This window comes from Acanthochromis polyacanthus, chromosome 24, assembly GCF_021347895.1.
Source record: "Acanthochromis polyacanthus isolate Apoly-LR-REF ecotype Palm Island chromosome 24, KAUST_Apoly_ChrSc, whole genome shotgun sequence".
In the NCBI taxonomy this organism is placed as follows: domain Eukaryota; kingdom Metazoa; phylum Chordata; class Actinopteri; family Pomacentridae; genus Acanthochromis; species Acanthochromis polyacanthus.
Window position 1 is genome coordinate 4218304 of NC_067136.1, and position 15888 is coordinate 4234191.

A 15888-nucleotide genomic window follows, 5' to 3' on the forward strand; every position below is an offset into this window, starting at 1 on the left:
GGACACACAGTATGTCCACCTTCCTCCTCTGCATCATGTCAACCAGCTCTCTACCTTTTCCTGTCATAGTTCCAACATTCAAAGTCCCTACTCTCAGTCCTACACTCTTGGTGTTCCTCTTCCCTCTCTTCCTACGAACACACCTTCCTCCCCTCCTTCTTCGACCAACAGTCGTCCATTTTCCACCGGCACCCTGTAGGTCGACAGCACCGATGGCCGTTGTTAACCCGGGCCTCGACCGATCCGGTATGGAAGTCATACATTTGATTCGCATGTTTGATTTGGCCAAAGTTTTACGTCGGATGCCCTTCCTGTCACAACCCTCTGTATTTATCCGGGCTTGGGACCGGCACAATAAGACACTGGCTTGTGTCCCCTTGCGGCTACATTCCACAACAACCTGGACCTAAATACCAGTAAAACGAGGGAGAGGATGGTGGTCATCTTGTAGATGTCTTGTAATGTTTGTTTCCTGTGAGACCGTTCTTTCATTGGTGTGTTCTAAGCTTCTGTTCAGTACCACAGGACACAGAGCAGTTTCTCTGACTTTACTGTTATTAGCATCATAAAGAACATCATAATGAAACATTCACACATGGACAGCAGGTCAGCTATCAAAGCATAGAAGAAACGAGCAGGAACATCTAAAAACCTCAAGCAGCTACATACTATGGTTCATCTACGTAAGGAGTGGCCAGAGGGAGTGCTATAAATGTAGTCAGAGTCCGTTTGTCCAATCAGAAGCCTCATAGTTTGCTCTCCAGGGTCACGCTGTCTTTTTCTTGAACGATGCTGTTGCGACAGGGAGATGAGGCTTCGTCATCCACTTCTTCTCCTGAGATGAAGATTCAACAGTAAATAAAGAGTCTTGAACAAAGCGAGAACATCTGCAGAAGTTTGTGTGCTCACCTTTGACCTGCCGGGCCAGGAGGCGGGGTCCAGCCAGACCAATACCCAGAGCACCGATGGGCGCCGTGGTCAGGATGGCCAACACGGCTAATGTTAGCACGTCCAAACCAAACTTCATCAAGACCTCGTCACCTTCCTCCCTCGCCATGTCCAGCGCCTTGGAGCCGATGGCAGCCTGGTCGACACGAAGAGGTACCCTCCAGTCACAAAGACGTTCTAGGGGTCATTGTGGGGTTCTAGGGGTTATTGTTGGGTTCTCGGGATTATTGGAAGGTTCTGGGGGGTTACTGGAGGGTTCTAGGGGTTACTGGAGGGTTCTAGGGGTTATTGGAAGGTTCTAGGGGTTATTGGAGGGTTCTGGGGGTTATTGGAAGGTTCTGGGGGGGGTTACTGGAGGGTTCTATGGGTTATTAGAGGGTTCTAGGGGTTATTGGAAGGTTCTGGAGGGGGTTACTGGAGGGTTCTATGGGTTATTAGAGGGTTCTAGGGGTTATTGGAAGGTTCTGGGGGTTACTGGAGGGTTCTGGGGGTTACTGGAGGGTTCTGGGGGTTATTGGAGGGTTCTAGGGGTTATTGGGAGGTTCTGGGGGTTACTGGAAGGTTCGAGGGTTATTGGAGTGTTCTAGGGGTTATTGGAGAGTTCTGGGGGTTATTGGAAGATCTGGGGGTTATTAGAAGGTTCTACGGGTTACTGGAGAGGTACAGTGCCTTGTGAAAGTATTCGGCCCCCTTGAACTTTTCAACCTTTCGCCACATTTCAGGTTTCAAACATAAATATATAAAATTTTAATTTTTTGTCAAGAATCAACAAGTGGGACACAATCGTGAAGTGGAACGAAATTTATTGGATATTTTAAACTTTTTTAACAAATAAAAACCTGAAAAGTGGGGCGTGCAATATTATTCTGCCCCTTTACTTTCAGTGCAGCAAACTCACTCCAGAAGTTCAGTGAGGATCTCTGAATGATCCAATGTTGTCCTAAATGACTGATGATGATAAATAGAATCCACCTGTGTGTAATCAAGTCTCCGTATAAATGCACCTGCTCTGTGATAGTCTCAGGGTTCTGTTGAAAGTGCAGAGAGCATCATGAAGACCAAGGAACACACCAGGCAGGTCCCAGATACTGTTGTGGAGAAGTTTAATGCCGGATTTGGATACAAAAAGATTTCCCAAGCTTTAAACATCTCAAGGAGCACTGTGCAAGCAATCATATTGAAATGGAAGGAGTATCAGACCACTGCAAATCTACCAAGACCCGGCCGTCCCTCTAAACTTTCACCTCCAACAAGGAGAAGACTGATCAGAGATGCAGCCAAGAGGCCCATGATCACTCTGGATGAACTGCAGAGATCTACAGCTGAGGTGGGAGAGTCTGTCCATAGGACAACAATCAGTCGTACACTGCACAAATCTGGCCTTTATGGAAGAGTGGCAAGAAGAAAGCCATTTCTCAAAGATATCCATAAAAAAAGTCTGGTTTGAAGTTTGCCACAAGCCACCTGGGAGACACAGCAAACATGTGGAAGAAGGTGCTCTGGTCAGATGAAACCAAAATCCAACTTTTTGGCCACAATGCAAAACGATATGTTTGGCGTAAAAGCAACACAGCTCATCCAACACGGTCTCACGGGGATTCGTGAAACTGTCACGTCAGTTTTTGTTTTGGTTTCGTGCGCACCAACACGATGTCGTCATGTTTTTCGTGCCGCTCACCACGAGCGAAACCCGCTGTGGTAATCACATCTGAAAGTGGTTTATACCGGCGGATTCATGATGATCTAAGCTGTCCATCGGCGTTTGCGGCCGCCGCTTCGGCCGCCGGACATTCTTTAAATTCCTATGCAAATTCGGCGGATTCATGACGATCTAAGCTGTCCATCGGCGTTTGCGGCCGCCGGACATCCGGCCGCAATAGCGGCTGGATCACATCTGAAAGTGGTTTATACCGGCGGATTCATGACGATTTAAGCTGTCCATCGGCGTTTGCGGGCGCGGCAGCGGCTGGATGTCTGGCGGCCGCAATGGGGCCGCGGCGGCGGCCGCAAACGCCGATGGGTAGCTTAAATCATCACGAATCCGCCGAATTTGCATAGGAATTTAAAGAATGTCCGGCGGCCGAAGTGGCGGCCGCAGCGGCGGCCGCAAACGCCAATGGACAGCTTAGATCGTCATGAATCCGCCGGTATAAACCACTTTCAGATGTGATTACCACAGCGGGTTTCGCTCGTGGTGAGGGGCACGAAAAACATGACGACATCGTGTTGGTGCGCACGAAACCGAAACAAAAACTGACGTGACAGTTTCACGAATCCCCGTGAGACCGGGCTGGCTCATCACCCTGAACACACCATCCCCACTGTCAAACATGGTGGTGGCAGCCTCATGGTTTGGGCCTGCTTTTCTTCAGCAGGGACAGGGAAGATGGTTAAAATTGATGGGAAGATGAATGGAGCCAAATACAGGACCATTCTGGAAGAAAACCTGTTGGAGTCTGCAAAAGACCTGAGACTGGGACGGAGATTTATCTTCCAACAGGACAATGATCCAAAACATAAAGCCAAATCTACAGTGGAATGGTTCACAAATAAACGTAACCAGGTGTTAGAATGGCCAAGTCAAAGTCCAGACCTGAATCCAATCCAGAATCTGTGGGCAGAGCTGAAGACTGCTGTTCACAAACGCTCTCCATCCAACCTCACTGAGCTCCAGCTGTTTTGCAAGGAAGAATGGGCAAGAATTTCAGTCTCTGGATGTGCAAAACTGATAGAGACATACCCTAAGCGACTTGCAGCTGTAATTGCAGCAAAAGGTGGCGCTACAAAGTATTAATGCAAGGGGGCCGAATAATATTGCACGCCCCACTTTTCAGGTTTTTATTTGTTAAAAAGTTTAAAATATCCAATAAATTTCGTTCCACTTCACGATTGTGTCCCACTTGTTGTTGATTCTTGACAAAAAAATTAGAATTTTATATCTTTATGTTTGAAGCCTGAAATGTGGCGAAAGGTTGAAAAGTTCAAGGGGGCCGAATACTTTCACAAGGCACTGTAGTTATTGTGGTCAGGTGTTGGTAGTCACTGAAGAGGTTCTGAGGGTACGTTGGAGGTTCTAGTGGTGGTTTAAGGAGTTCTAGTCATGGTTGTGTTTTTAGTGGGTATAGTTGATCATTAAAAGATTACAGATGACGCTGCAGAGGTCATTTATAATTCTAGATATTTATGTTCTAGTAGTCATTAAGAACCTTTGATGGTCATTTAGAGGGTTTTAATTAAGATTGTGTTCGGGGGTCATTTTGGTCATTCTTTCGGCCACTGAGGAGGTATTAATCAGAACAAAGGAAGGTCTAGATGGTCTTGGGATGGTGATTTAGTTCTTTGTAGCCATTGAGGCAACTGTTATGGTCATGTAGAAGGTTCTACTGATTATTTAGATGGTTCTAATCAAGACAATGTTTTTTGGTTGACTCTCATCATAAAAAGATTCTAGCAGTTTTAGGGGTCAATGGGAAGGACATTGAGGTGGGTGTTGTAGTCATTTAGGTTCTAACAGTCACTGAGAGTTCTAGGGGGAATGTAGGAGGTTCTAATCAAGCTGATGTGTTGTTGGTGGGCTAGAAGATTCTTTCAGCTACTGACAGGGTTTCAGGGTTCATGTAAGGAGTTTATTTAGGTTTCAAGTAAGGACGTTCTGTGGGGCCTGTGGGTGGTTGTTATCATTACCCATGTTTTAGAAGAGATTGAGGTGGTTCTAGAGGTCATTTAGAGGGTTCTGGTGGAGATGTTAGATGTCCAGGGTATGATCATGTTTCATGTTAGTGAAGAAGTTCTTAGAGGGTTCTAGTGATCACTGAGGTGATATTAGAGGTCATTTAGGTTGTAGTTGAGAGTCTGGAAGTTCAAAAGGGACTTGGACATGTTATGGTCATAACTGAAGTTCTAGCAGTCATTGACGAGGTTTGGGGTTTTCTTGGAGGGCTCGAGTAGTTATATGAGAGCTTCTAATGATGATTACATGTTCTTGGTGGGTACAGTAGCTTATTAATTGGTTGTGCTAGTGACAGATGTAATTTCAGGGGTCCTTTAGGTGGTTCTAATGTTCAGTAAAAAGATTTTAGTGATGACTGAGGAAGTTCTAGAGGGCCTTTGGGTGGGTGAGTGAGTACTTTAAGTTCTAGCAGTCATTGAAGGGGTTATGGGGCTAGTTCAGAGCGTTCTATCTGTGATTTAAGGTTCAGACAAAGATTTTAGGGGTCATCTGGGTAGTTCATTTGGATTTATTTGGATTTTAGTCTTGACTGAGGAAACTCTACGAGACATTTGGGTGGTTATCCTTATTTAGGAAGGTTTGAGCTTCACTTAGTGTCTAATGGGCATCGTGGAGGCTTGGTGGTTACAAATAGTTCTAAAATGATTTTTCTGTCAGTGATTTTCGTAGCTCTGGTGATCACTGTTGGCATTTGAGTTGGCTTAAAGGTTCTAATGGTGCTTTACGAAGTTTCTTTAAGGCTCTAGACCAGGGGTCGGCAACCTTTAACACTCAAAGAGCCATTTCGACCCGTTTCCCACAGAAAAGAAAACACCGGGAGCCGCAAAATCCTTTTGGCATTTAAAATGAAGACAACACTGCATATATGGCTTTTTTTTACCTCTATGCTCTTGTTAATCAGTCGTGATTAATTAATTACAAAGACTCTAATTAGATAGATTCATTTTTTTATTGTGTCCTACCACTAATATTTATCATTGTAAATTGTGTTTATATATGTATGTGTTTATGGACCCCCTTGAAAACGAGATGCTACATCTCTATTGGCATTCCATTAATAAACTTCAAACTTACTTGGTTAATGTCATTTTTGCTCCTGGACCTCATATGTTACGTAATGTTAGCTGGAAATCAATATTTTGCGAATGTCTATTTAACTTGTAAAATCTATTTATCATAAGCTAAGAACTTTTCTCTGGTAAGTCGCTGCCCTATTTTCCAAGACGACACTCTTCTGACTCTCTGACCTGCTGCCTGGATGCTGGACGTGTTCTTGCGAGTAACGTCGTATTACCCTATCAAAGAGTAGATACTGAGCAAGACAATTATCCATAGTTTAGATTAGTACTCACGAGTACTTTTGACTCAGAGACAAGACGTGTCTTTCTTGGAGTGGAGCTTTAATATACAGGCTTGTCATTCGTGAGTACAAAACGATGTGAAACTACAGGCGTTGCTTCTCCAGGAGTAAAACAAAAAAAAGGCATGAAACGTGTGGGAATCGGAAGCTCCGTGTTGTTTCTCTGCATCAACTTGCCGCTCTCATGTCCCAGGGGGAAACCCCAGCAGCACATCCAGTGGAGTGACACATCAAAATAAGAGCGGTAATTTCACAATAAAACTCTCTATATTAAAATGCATTGAAACGCGCCTGAAAGGCAGAACAATTTATTTTCCGAAGTTACAGGGAGCCACAACAGAGGGCTGAAAGAGCCACATGTGGCTCCGGAGCCGCGGGTTGCCGACCCCTGATCTAGAGGTTCTTTATAATAATTAAGGACCAATTGAGGAGGTTTGAGTGATAAATTGGAGTGCCGGCAGCTTTTAAAGACCTTCGAGATTTTGGTTGTCCTGGTTCTTGTGGTCAGTGATCTACAGGTCCGTTACAAGTGTAATTTCTTTAGTCTTTAGGATGTTCTGGTCCTGATGGAGGTGATTCTGAAGGTTTTAGAGGTTCTTTAGGTGGTTATTTTGGTCAATGAAGAGTTATTTTAGCAGTCTCACAGACCTGTACGGTGGCTTTAGGCAGCCACGCCACAGCGATGAAGAACTTCTCTTTCAGGTTGAAGCGTCCATAGTGGACCAGCAGGAAGGTGACCAGCAGACGAATCACCAGACCGATGAGGATGCAGGCCATGCCCAGACCTGACCAGAGATACCAGAGTGGGTACGAAAGCTGCTGAACCACTGAAGAGTCTCAGAGGACAGTTCTTACCCACGGTGCTCGGACTCAGGGTTGCTATGGTGATCTCAGCTCCAATCAGACCAAACAGGAGAGGCTGGAATACATCCCAGGACTGACCCACCAGGGCTGCCACCGGGGCCTGCACACAAAGTCAGAAACACCTGGATCTAAGTCCCATTTAGTGGTCAGAAGAAACTCAGATTTGTGTGGATGTGGCTGAATCCAGCTTTAAGTGATCCTGAGGAGCACTACCTTGTCGGTCTTCCAGCCGAGAGCAGCCAGGAAGGACAGAACCAACGTGCAGAGACCACCAGCTCCAGCAAAACCAATGACATGACTGAAGAAGACCGAAAATATGGACAGACCCAAAAGCATGAGGGTTCTCCTCAGCACCAGGTCCTCCTGCAGAAGACAGACAGCATTAAGAAACCCATTCTGATACATGACTGATAGAACTGGAACATGAGACCATGTCAGACCTGGTCTCTGCTGGGGAACCAGACCAGGAACAGGCCCAGGATGAGTCCAGCTATCACGCCTCCCACCACCTCCAGCAGACCCTTCAGTATGTTCATCCAGGTAGAACCTGCAGAACAAGAACCAGCACAACATGTAGAACAGGCAGGGTGGAGTCAATCAGAACAGGACAGAAGGTTCTCTGAGACCTGTAGAGAAGGCGATGCCCAGGCAGGTGGAGAACCCCGTTATAGCCAGAATATCATCGAAGCTTCCAGCAGCCATCAGTAGGGTGGGGATTCCCTGGACACAGAACCACAGAGAACAGGAGAACCCATCATTAGAACTGTTTTTATGGTCCTTTAGGAGGTTCTTGGATGAGTTTAGATTGTCTAGTGGTCCTGACATTCTTGGACAAGGAGGATCTAAAGATGTTTTAGGTGGTTCTACTGGTGACAGACTGAAGTTTCTCAGATATTATATTTGTTCTGGAGGTCAGTGGGGTGGTTGTGTTGTAGTGGGGGAGGTTCTACAGGTCTTTAGGATGGTGCTAGAGGTTCTTTAGGAAGATGTTGTCACAGAGGGTGCTATAGGAGGTCTTTGTAGAGGTCTTAGTGATCATTATGAGAGTTCTAGGAGCCGATTTTGTTGGTATTTTGAAAGGTTCTTCTGATTTGTTGGGCGATTCTATCATCAGTTCGAAGTTCAGAGTTTTAGAAGAAGTTCTAGAGCTCTTTTGGGAGCTCTGATGGAGTCTTTGAGGTGTTTTTAGGTTGAACCCACAGATAGAGTACGCCCTCTGGTGGCAGAGAACCAGCTTTTGTTAGTGGAAGATGATGATGATTTACCTTCTCCACTCCAAATCCTTCTCTCTGAAGGAGCAACATGGACGGAACCACAACGGCTGGAGACACTGCAGCCAGAACGAAGCTGCAAGAGAACATGGAGACACATTTAATACACAGTTAGCTGCAGCTAGCATGTAGCATGGTACAGTTCTGTCTGTTGTTGTGTGTCTGTTGTGTATTGTTGTTGTGTTACCCCAGGATGAAGCCCCAAGTCCAGGGCAGCCCCAGCAGCAGGTGGTGTTGTGTATTGTTGTTGTGTATTGTTGTGTGTCCATTGTTGTGTTGTGTACTGTTGTTGTGTTACCCCAGGATGAAGCCCCAGGTCCAGGGCAGCCCCAGCAGCAGGTGGTGTTGTGTATTGTTGTTGTGTATTGTGTGTCCATTGTTGTGTTGTGTACTGTTGTTGTGTTACCCCAGGATGAAGCCCCAGGTCCAGGGCAGCCCCAGCAGTAGGTGGGACACCACGGCTACACAGCAGGCCTCCACCACACAGGGACCGATGGCGAGGCGAACGCACACGGCCTTCAGCCGCCGCAGCGCCTGCACACAGACACACAACATCATTGGTTAGAGCGCTGTGAGGTCAGCAGGGGACTACTGAGCATGTGCGGTGCATACTGAGGGGTCAAGGCCCAGCCCGGCTCTGGTCAGGATGATGGACAGCGCGATGTTCCTCAGAGCTGCAGACCAGTGAGTGTCGATGAAGACGGCGTCCGTGATGTAGGGAACGTTCCGCAAGACGAGGCCGGCCAGCAGCATGCCTGTTTTAGAGGTTAGATACAACATACCAGGTACTGGATAGTAGATACTAAATACTAGGTACTACATACGAGACACTTGATTAGATTAGATTAGATTAGATTAGATTAGAATGGGAGAGGCTAGAATTTCAGGCTAATGGAGATCAGGATAAGATCAGGACAAACTATATAAGACAGGTTGTTTAACTTAGGATAAGTTTAAATAGATTATAAGGAATGATATCGTTGCTTATTTGAACCGACAATTCAGTAAAGAAAAGTTGCATTAACTTTGCTGACATGTTTCGACAGCTCCTGCTGTCTTCCTCAGAGCGTCATCTGATGTTTGCTGACGTGTCCTTTTTATCACGTGATCAGTTTGACAGATCTGTCAGAATCTGTCAAACCAACCACGCCTCCCACCGTCCGGTGGTCTCTGGAGGATGGTGTCCCAGGTATGCGAGAGGATGTAGGCCCCCTCGTCCCGGTTCATGGTGCAGCTTGCCCGCTTCCTGATTTCGATGGCTTCCTTGATCCATCGTTTATGCTTATTTGTCTCCGTTGGGATGGGGGGAGGATTATAGCCTCGAAGACAAATAAACATAAACGATGGATCACGGAAGCCATCGAGATCAGGAAGTGGGTGAGTTGCACCATAAACCGGGACGAGGGGGCCTACATCCTCTCGCATACCTGGGACACCATCCTCCAGAGACCACCGGACGGCGGGAGGCGTGGTTGGTTTGACAGATTCTGACAGATCTGTCAAACCAACCACGTGATAAAAAGGACACGTCACCAAACGTGAGATGACGCTCTGAGGAAGACAGCAGAGGCTGTCGAAACATGTCAGCAAAGGTAATACAACTTTTCTTTACTGAATTGTCGGTTCAAATAAGCAACATTATCGTATAGTAATAATGACAAAATAAACCTAATCCAACTAGATTAGAAAGAAGTTAGGTTTAGACTAGATGAAGTTAGTCTGGATAACTCTAGATCAGATGATACTACATTAGTACAGGTTAGTCTAGATCAGATGATGCTACATTAGTACAGGTTAGTCTGGATCAGATTATACTACGTTAGTGCAGGTTAGTCTGGATCAGATTATACTACGTTAGTGCAGGTTAGTCTGGATCAGATTATACTACGTTAGTAGAAGTTAGCCTGGATCAGATGATACTACGTTAGTACAGGTTAGCCTGGATCAGATGATACTACATTAGTACAGGTTAGTCTGGATCAGATTATACTACGTTAGTAGAAGTTAGCCTGGATCAGATGATACTACGTTAGTACAGGTTAGCCTGGATCAGATTATACTACGTTAGTAGAAGTTAGCCTGGATCAGATTATACTACGTTAGTAGAAGTTAGCCTGGATCAGATGATGCTACGTTAGTAGAAGTTAGCCTGGATCAGATGATGCTACGTTAGTAGAAGTTAGCCTGGATCAGATGATGCTACGTTAGTAGAAGTTAGCCTGGATCAGATTATACTACGTTAGTAGAAGTTAGCCTGGATCAGATTATACTACGTTAGTAGAAGTTAGCCTGGATCAGATTATACTACGTTAGTAGAAGTTAGCCTGGATCAGATGATGCTACGTTAGTAGAAGTTAGCGTGGATCATGTGATGATATGTTAGTACAGGTTAGTCTGGATCAGATGATGCTACATTAGTAGAAGTTAGCCTAGATCAGATGATTCTACGTTAGTACAGGTCTATTATTGTGGTTTAAGGTATGCTGGACTGAGTAGTCTGGTCGTACCAAGTAGTGGAGGGAAGGGGGGCAGCGTGGGCAGTTGGATCAGTCCGACCAGCTTCCCTCCAAGGACAGAGCAGATGAAGAGGATGACTAGACCGAAGAGGTTCCCTCCAGGTAGACACTCCTGACCAGTGATGGACCAGACCACGCCAAACAGCAGAGCAAAGAGACACACTGAGGAACCAGACACAGGAACCACATGAGGAACCACATGAGGAACCACGTGAAGAACCATATGAAGAACCATATGAGGAACTATATGAGGAACCACATGAAGAACCACATGAGTAACCCAGACAGAGGAACCACATGAAGAACCATATGAAGAACCATATGAGGAACCACATGAAGAACCACATGAGTAACCCAGACAGAGGAACTACATGAAGAACCACATGAAGAACCATATGAAGAACCATATGAGGAACCACATGAAGAACCACATGAGTAACCCAGACAGAGGAACTACATGAAGAACCACATGAAGAACCATATGAGGAACCACATGAAGAACCACATAAGTAACCCAGACAGAGGAACCACATGAAGAACCATATGAGGAACCACATGAAGAACCACATAAGTAACCCAGACAGAGGAACTACATGAAGAACCACATGAGGAACCACATGAAGAACAATATGAGGAACCCAGACGGAGGAACCACATGAGAACTGGAAGGAAGCAGTGAGTTCTATTACGTTTGGTGATGAGCAGGTTGAGGAGACCCTGAGGACGAGGACAACGTTCCTTCAGAGCGATGCAGGATGCACAGCAGGACGACGGTTCTGAGGAGGCCATCTTGATCTGCAAGCAAACACACAGAACCTCACTGATGGGAACTGTCCGAGAACATTCCCACAACATTTAGATAACATCAAAATAATTATTGTTTTAATTAAATGTTCAGATGTTTATTTTCAGCGATCCCCCTACAATCAAATAATGTTCTAATGTCAACATTCAGAGATCGTAGATGATGTTCTGTTTTATTGAAGGGGGAACGTCCTCAAACCAACATTCACAGAACGTTTTCCAGATGTTGTTGAGGCCTCCGATGACAGAACCTTCTTCATAATACGTTCCTATAATGTGACATATTAGCAAATGTGGAACATTCTGCCATTTCCACTGAGGTTCTTACAACATAAATCCAATGTTCTACCATCAACATTCAGAGAACGTTGTCAGGAATACCGACAGCAAAAGAGGAATGTTCTCAAACTAAAATTCCAAAAATGTTCTCCAGATGTCGTCAAAATTTTTTATAAAACACTGCACTAACAGGAAATTTATCAAAGGTGGAACGTTTTGGCTCTTTGTTGAGGGAACACATCTCGAATGTTCTTCTACACTATGATAAAGGAACAAGTTTCTCAATGCAACACTTAAAAGAATGTTTTAGCAATGTTATCGAGAACTCAGAACATTCTTCATAAGATGTCCCTGTGCTGTGATACAGTGGTAAAGGCAGAACGTTCTGCCTGCAATGTTCTCAGGATGTTCTGATGATGTTGTTGAGGAACACATTACAGAATCTATTGAACATTCTGACAGCGCTCCATGACAACGGAAGAACATTCTCAGTGCAGCATTCAGTTTGGAGAGCCAAACATTTTTAGAACATCTTTAAAAGATTCTGGTAACTGAAAGAAAATTTCCTGCTGACATCAGTAGAACATGATTAGAACATTTGTAGAACATTAGTAGAACATTGTAGTCTCTCATGTTCTGACTGCAGTGTCTCCAGCCGTCATGGTTCCGTCCATGCTGCTCCTTCAGAGAGAAGGATTCAGAGTGGAGAAGGTAAATCATCATCATCTTCCACTAACAAACGCTGGTTCTGTTCTCTGCCACCAGGGGGCGTACTCTATCTGTGGGTTCAACCTAAAAACACCTCAAAGACTCCATCAGAGCTCCCAAAGAGCTCTAGAACGTCTTCTACAACTCTCAGCTTTTAAATGTTGATGGAACCGCCCAACACATCTCAAGAATCTTCCAAAAATACCAACAAAAACGGCTCCTAGAACCCTCGTCCTGAAGTTTCTCAGGACGTTTCTGGAACAAAAACTAAATCTGAATAGTAGTAGTAGTAGTACTAGTAGTATTACTATTGAATGGATCAGATGAGTTTTTAACCTGTTATTTATTGTTTTGTACTATTGATCTTTTTTTACTGTGTAGGGATACATGTGAATGCATGTCACACTCTGTGGGCCGCTGGTCACCTGGATTTACCCTCTGGGGGTCAATAAAGTATCTTTATCTTATCTTATCTTACTAGCAGTACTAGTGTTATTATTATTGTTAGTAGCAGTGGTAACAGTGATAGTAATAGTAGAAGTAGTATTAGTATTAATAGTACTAGAGGTATTAATAATCACATTAGTAGTAGTAAAAAGACAAGCTAGTCCTTTATTTCTCCCCACACCGTTACAGCAGCATATGTAGCAATACAAATGGTAATAGTAAAAAACAAGAATAAAATAGTAGTAATATTATTTACAATATGCACAGGGATGAGAAATGACAATCAATAGCACTAGTAGCAGCAGTGGTAGTAGTAATAGTACTACTAGTAGTAATAGAAGCAGTGCGAATAGTAGCAGTAGTGTTAGTACTAGTAGTAGTACAGCAGTACTACTAGTAGCAGTAGTACTAGTAGTACTGCTACTAGTAGTAGTAGTAGCAGTAATACTAGTTGTAGCACGAGTAGTAGTAGTAGTAATAGTAGCAGTAATAGTACTACTACTACCACTAGCGGTAGTACTAGTAGTAGCAGTAGTAGTAGTATTACTAGTTGTAGTAGTATTAGTAGTAGTACAAGTCCTAGCAGTATGACTAGTAGTATTACCAGTAGTAGTAGTACTGACCGTGTCTGGCTGGCTCCTCCTCGGCAGCACTGTGATCTCTCTCTCCTCCTGAACTTTACTCCCTCTCTGACCAGCACAGTTCGTTATAAAGGAGAGAGTAGGAGAGAGAGGGGTGAGAGACATAGACGGAGACTGGGCTGGTGCACTTTGTCCTCTCTGCAATTAAACACCTACTACAGCACGATTAAAGTATAAACACGGCTTCCGTAAACAATGCACTCAGAGTATCACAGTATTCTCAGGAGAAAACTTTATTTATCAAAATCTAAGCTAATTAATGACAATATATCATAATATTCTGTTATTAAAGGAACCGACAAAATGAAACTCTGAGGAAAGGTCGTTAAAATCATCAGTCAGGAGGTAAAATATCCATTATTAAGAAAGAGGCTAGTGAGGGAGGCCACCAAAACACCTATGACTCCTCTAAAGAAGTTACTAGAAAGAAGCATGGTGGAGGCAGCATCATGATGAAGCACGGTGGAGGCAGCATCATGATGAAGCATGGTGGAGGCAGCATCATGATGTGAAGCACGGTGGAGGCAGCATCATGATGAAGCACGGTGGAGGCAGTATCATGATGAAGCTTGGTGGAGGCAGCATCATGATGTGAAGCATGGTGGAGGCAGCATCATGATGAAGCATGGTGGAGGCAGCATCATGGTGGTCTCGGCATCATGATGTGAAGCACGGTGGAGGCAGCATCATGATGTGAAGCATGGTGGTGGCAGCATCATGATGTGAAGCATGGTGGAGGCAGCATCATGATGAAGCACGGTGGAGGCAGTATCATGATGAAGCATGGTGGAGGCAGCATCATGATGTGAAGCATGGTGGAGGCAGCATCATGATGTGAAGCATGGTGGAGGCAGCATCATGATGTGTAGCATGGTGGTGGCAGCATCATGATGAAGCACGGTGGAGGCAGTATCATGATGAAGCATGGTGGAGGCAGCATCATGATGTGAAGCTTGGTGGAGGCAGCATCATGATGTGAAGCATGGTGGAGGCAGCATCATGATGAAGCATGGTGGAGGCAGCATCATGGTGGTCTCGGCATCATGATGTGAAGCATGGTGGAGGCAGCATCATGATGAAGCATGGTGGTCTCGGCATCATGATGTGAGCACGGTGGAGCAGCATCAATGATGAAGGCATGGTGGTTTCAGGCTAATCCATGAAGGTGAAGCAGCGGTGAGGCAGCAGTCATGATGAAGCATGGTGGGTCTCGGCATCATGATGTAGAAGCATGGTGGAGGCAGCATCATGATGTAAGGTACTGGATACTGTTACTAGATTATCACTGATGTAGTATTTTAACATTTGCAATTCTCAGTTATTATTAATAATATTAATAGTTTTAATGTATTTAAAAGTAAAATGAAGAAATATTTACATTTTAGAAGTCGGTTCCGTTAATTGTTTTTAAATTTGGTCAAGATGAGATGTTTCCGTGTTGATCATTTGTTCTATAGTTCAGTTTGTGCAGTACTTAATGGAAGTACTGGAGTACTACCTGTGTAGAGCTTGTATTTGTGTTCTACTTGAACATGTCGTTCTGTTCTCCAGATCCCTTTGTTGTTCTTTCTTCTAAAGCTCTGTGTTTGTTCTCCACACCTCCTCTGTTTGTTCTCCTTGTTCTGCTGTCGTCTGAATCAGGGCTGATTGATTATTGATCTTTTAATCATTAAACAGACGATCGGCTTCATGGCCTCGTTGAACCTCCCCGTGTAAACACGTTAGATCAGCTGTAAACGAGGAACTAGATGAGGAATGAATCAGGTTAAAGACTGAAGCTTCCTGTTTAATGAGGGTTAACTCTCTCTCCTGCAGCGCCTCCTTCAAGAAAAACTCTGTTCCTGCAGTGGCTCTGCTCTCCAGGATTGCAGGTTAGAAACTGGACATATTTTCCTCTAATTCACAGAAATGATCATTAAACACAACAAAATAGTGAACTATGGGCAGATTACACTGGAATAAACCTTTAAAACTACAAATACTTGGACAGAGAGTCATATTTATGTTGGAATAAAACTTTAAAACTCCAAGTAATTTGAGATAGAAATAGTATTTTGAGTGGACTTAGCTGAAAAAATAAAAGTATTTGGACAGAACTTAGTATTTAGTGTGAAATAAATCTTCAAAACAGCAAGTACTTTGACAAAAATATTTTTGGGGGGTGGATAAACCTTTAAAACTACAAGTATATAGACAGAGGTGTAGTATTTAGTGTAAAGTAAACCTTTAAAACTACAAGTATTTGGACAGAATGTCATATTCAGGTTGAACCTTTCTGCCTGCCACTCAGTTTTAGAACTGGTGGGCGGGGCCTATCAGT

At 44.3% G+C, this 15888-nt stretch overlaps 1 protein-coding gene across 1 annotated transcript; it reads right to left on the minus strand.

Moving 5' to 3' along the window:
• Positions 1 to 534: 534 nt before the first annotated feature.
• Positions 535 to 13688, minus strand: LOC110968114 (sodium/hydrogen exchanger 9B2). Its single transcript, XM_051944725.1, has 13 exons — positions 13551 to 13688; positions 11379 to 11484; positions 10681 to 10851; positions 8786 to 8928; positions 8580 to 8707; positions 8168 to 8249; positions 7529 to 7622; positions 7343 to 7449; positions 7116 to 7265; positions 6894 to 7002; positions 6687 to 6823; positions 910 to 1084; positions 535 to 835 (listed from the first exon to the last, which is right to left on the minus strand). The coding sequence occupies exons 1-13, from the start codon at positions 13671 to 13673 to the stop codon at positions 747 to 749; spliced, it is 1614 nt and encodes a 537-aa protein (XP_051800685.1). The 5' UTR covers positions 13674 to 13688; the 3' UTR covers positions 535 to 746.
• Between the last annotated feature and the right edge of the window lie 2200 nt (positions 13689 to 15888).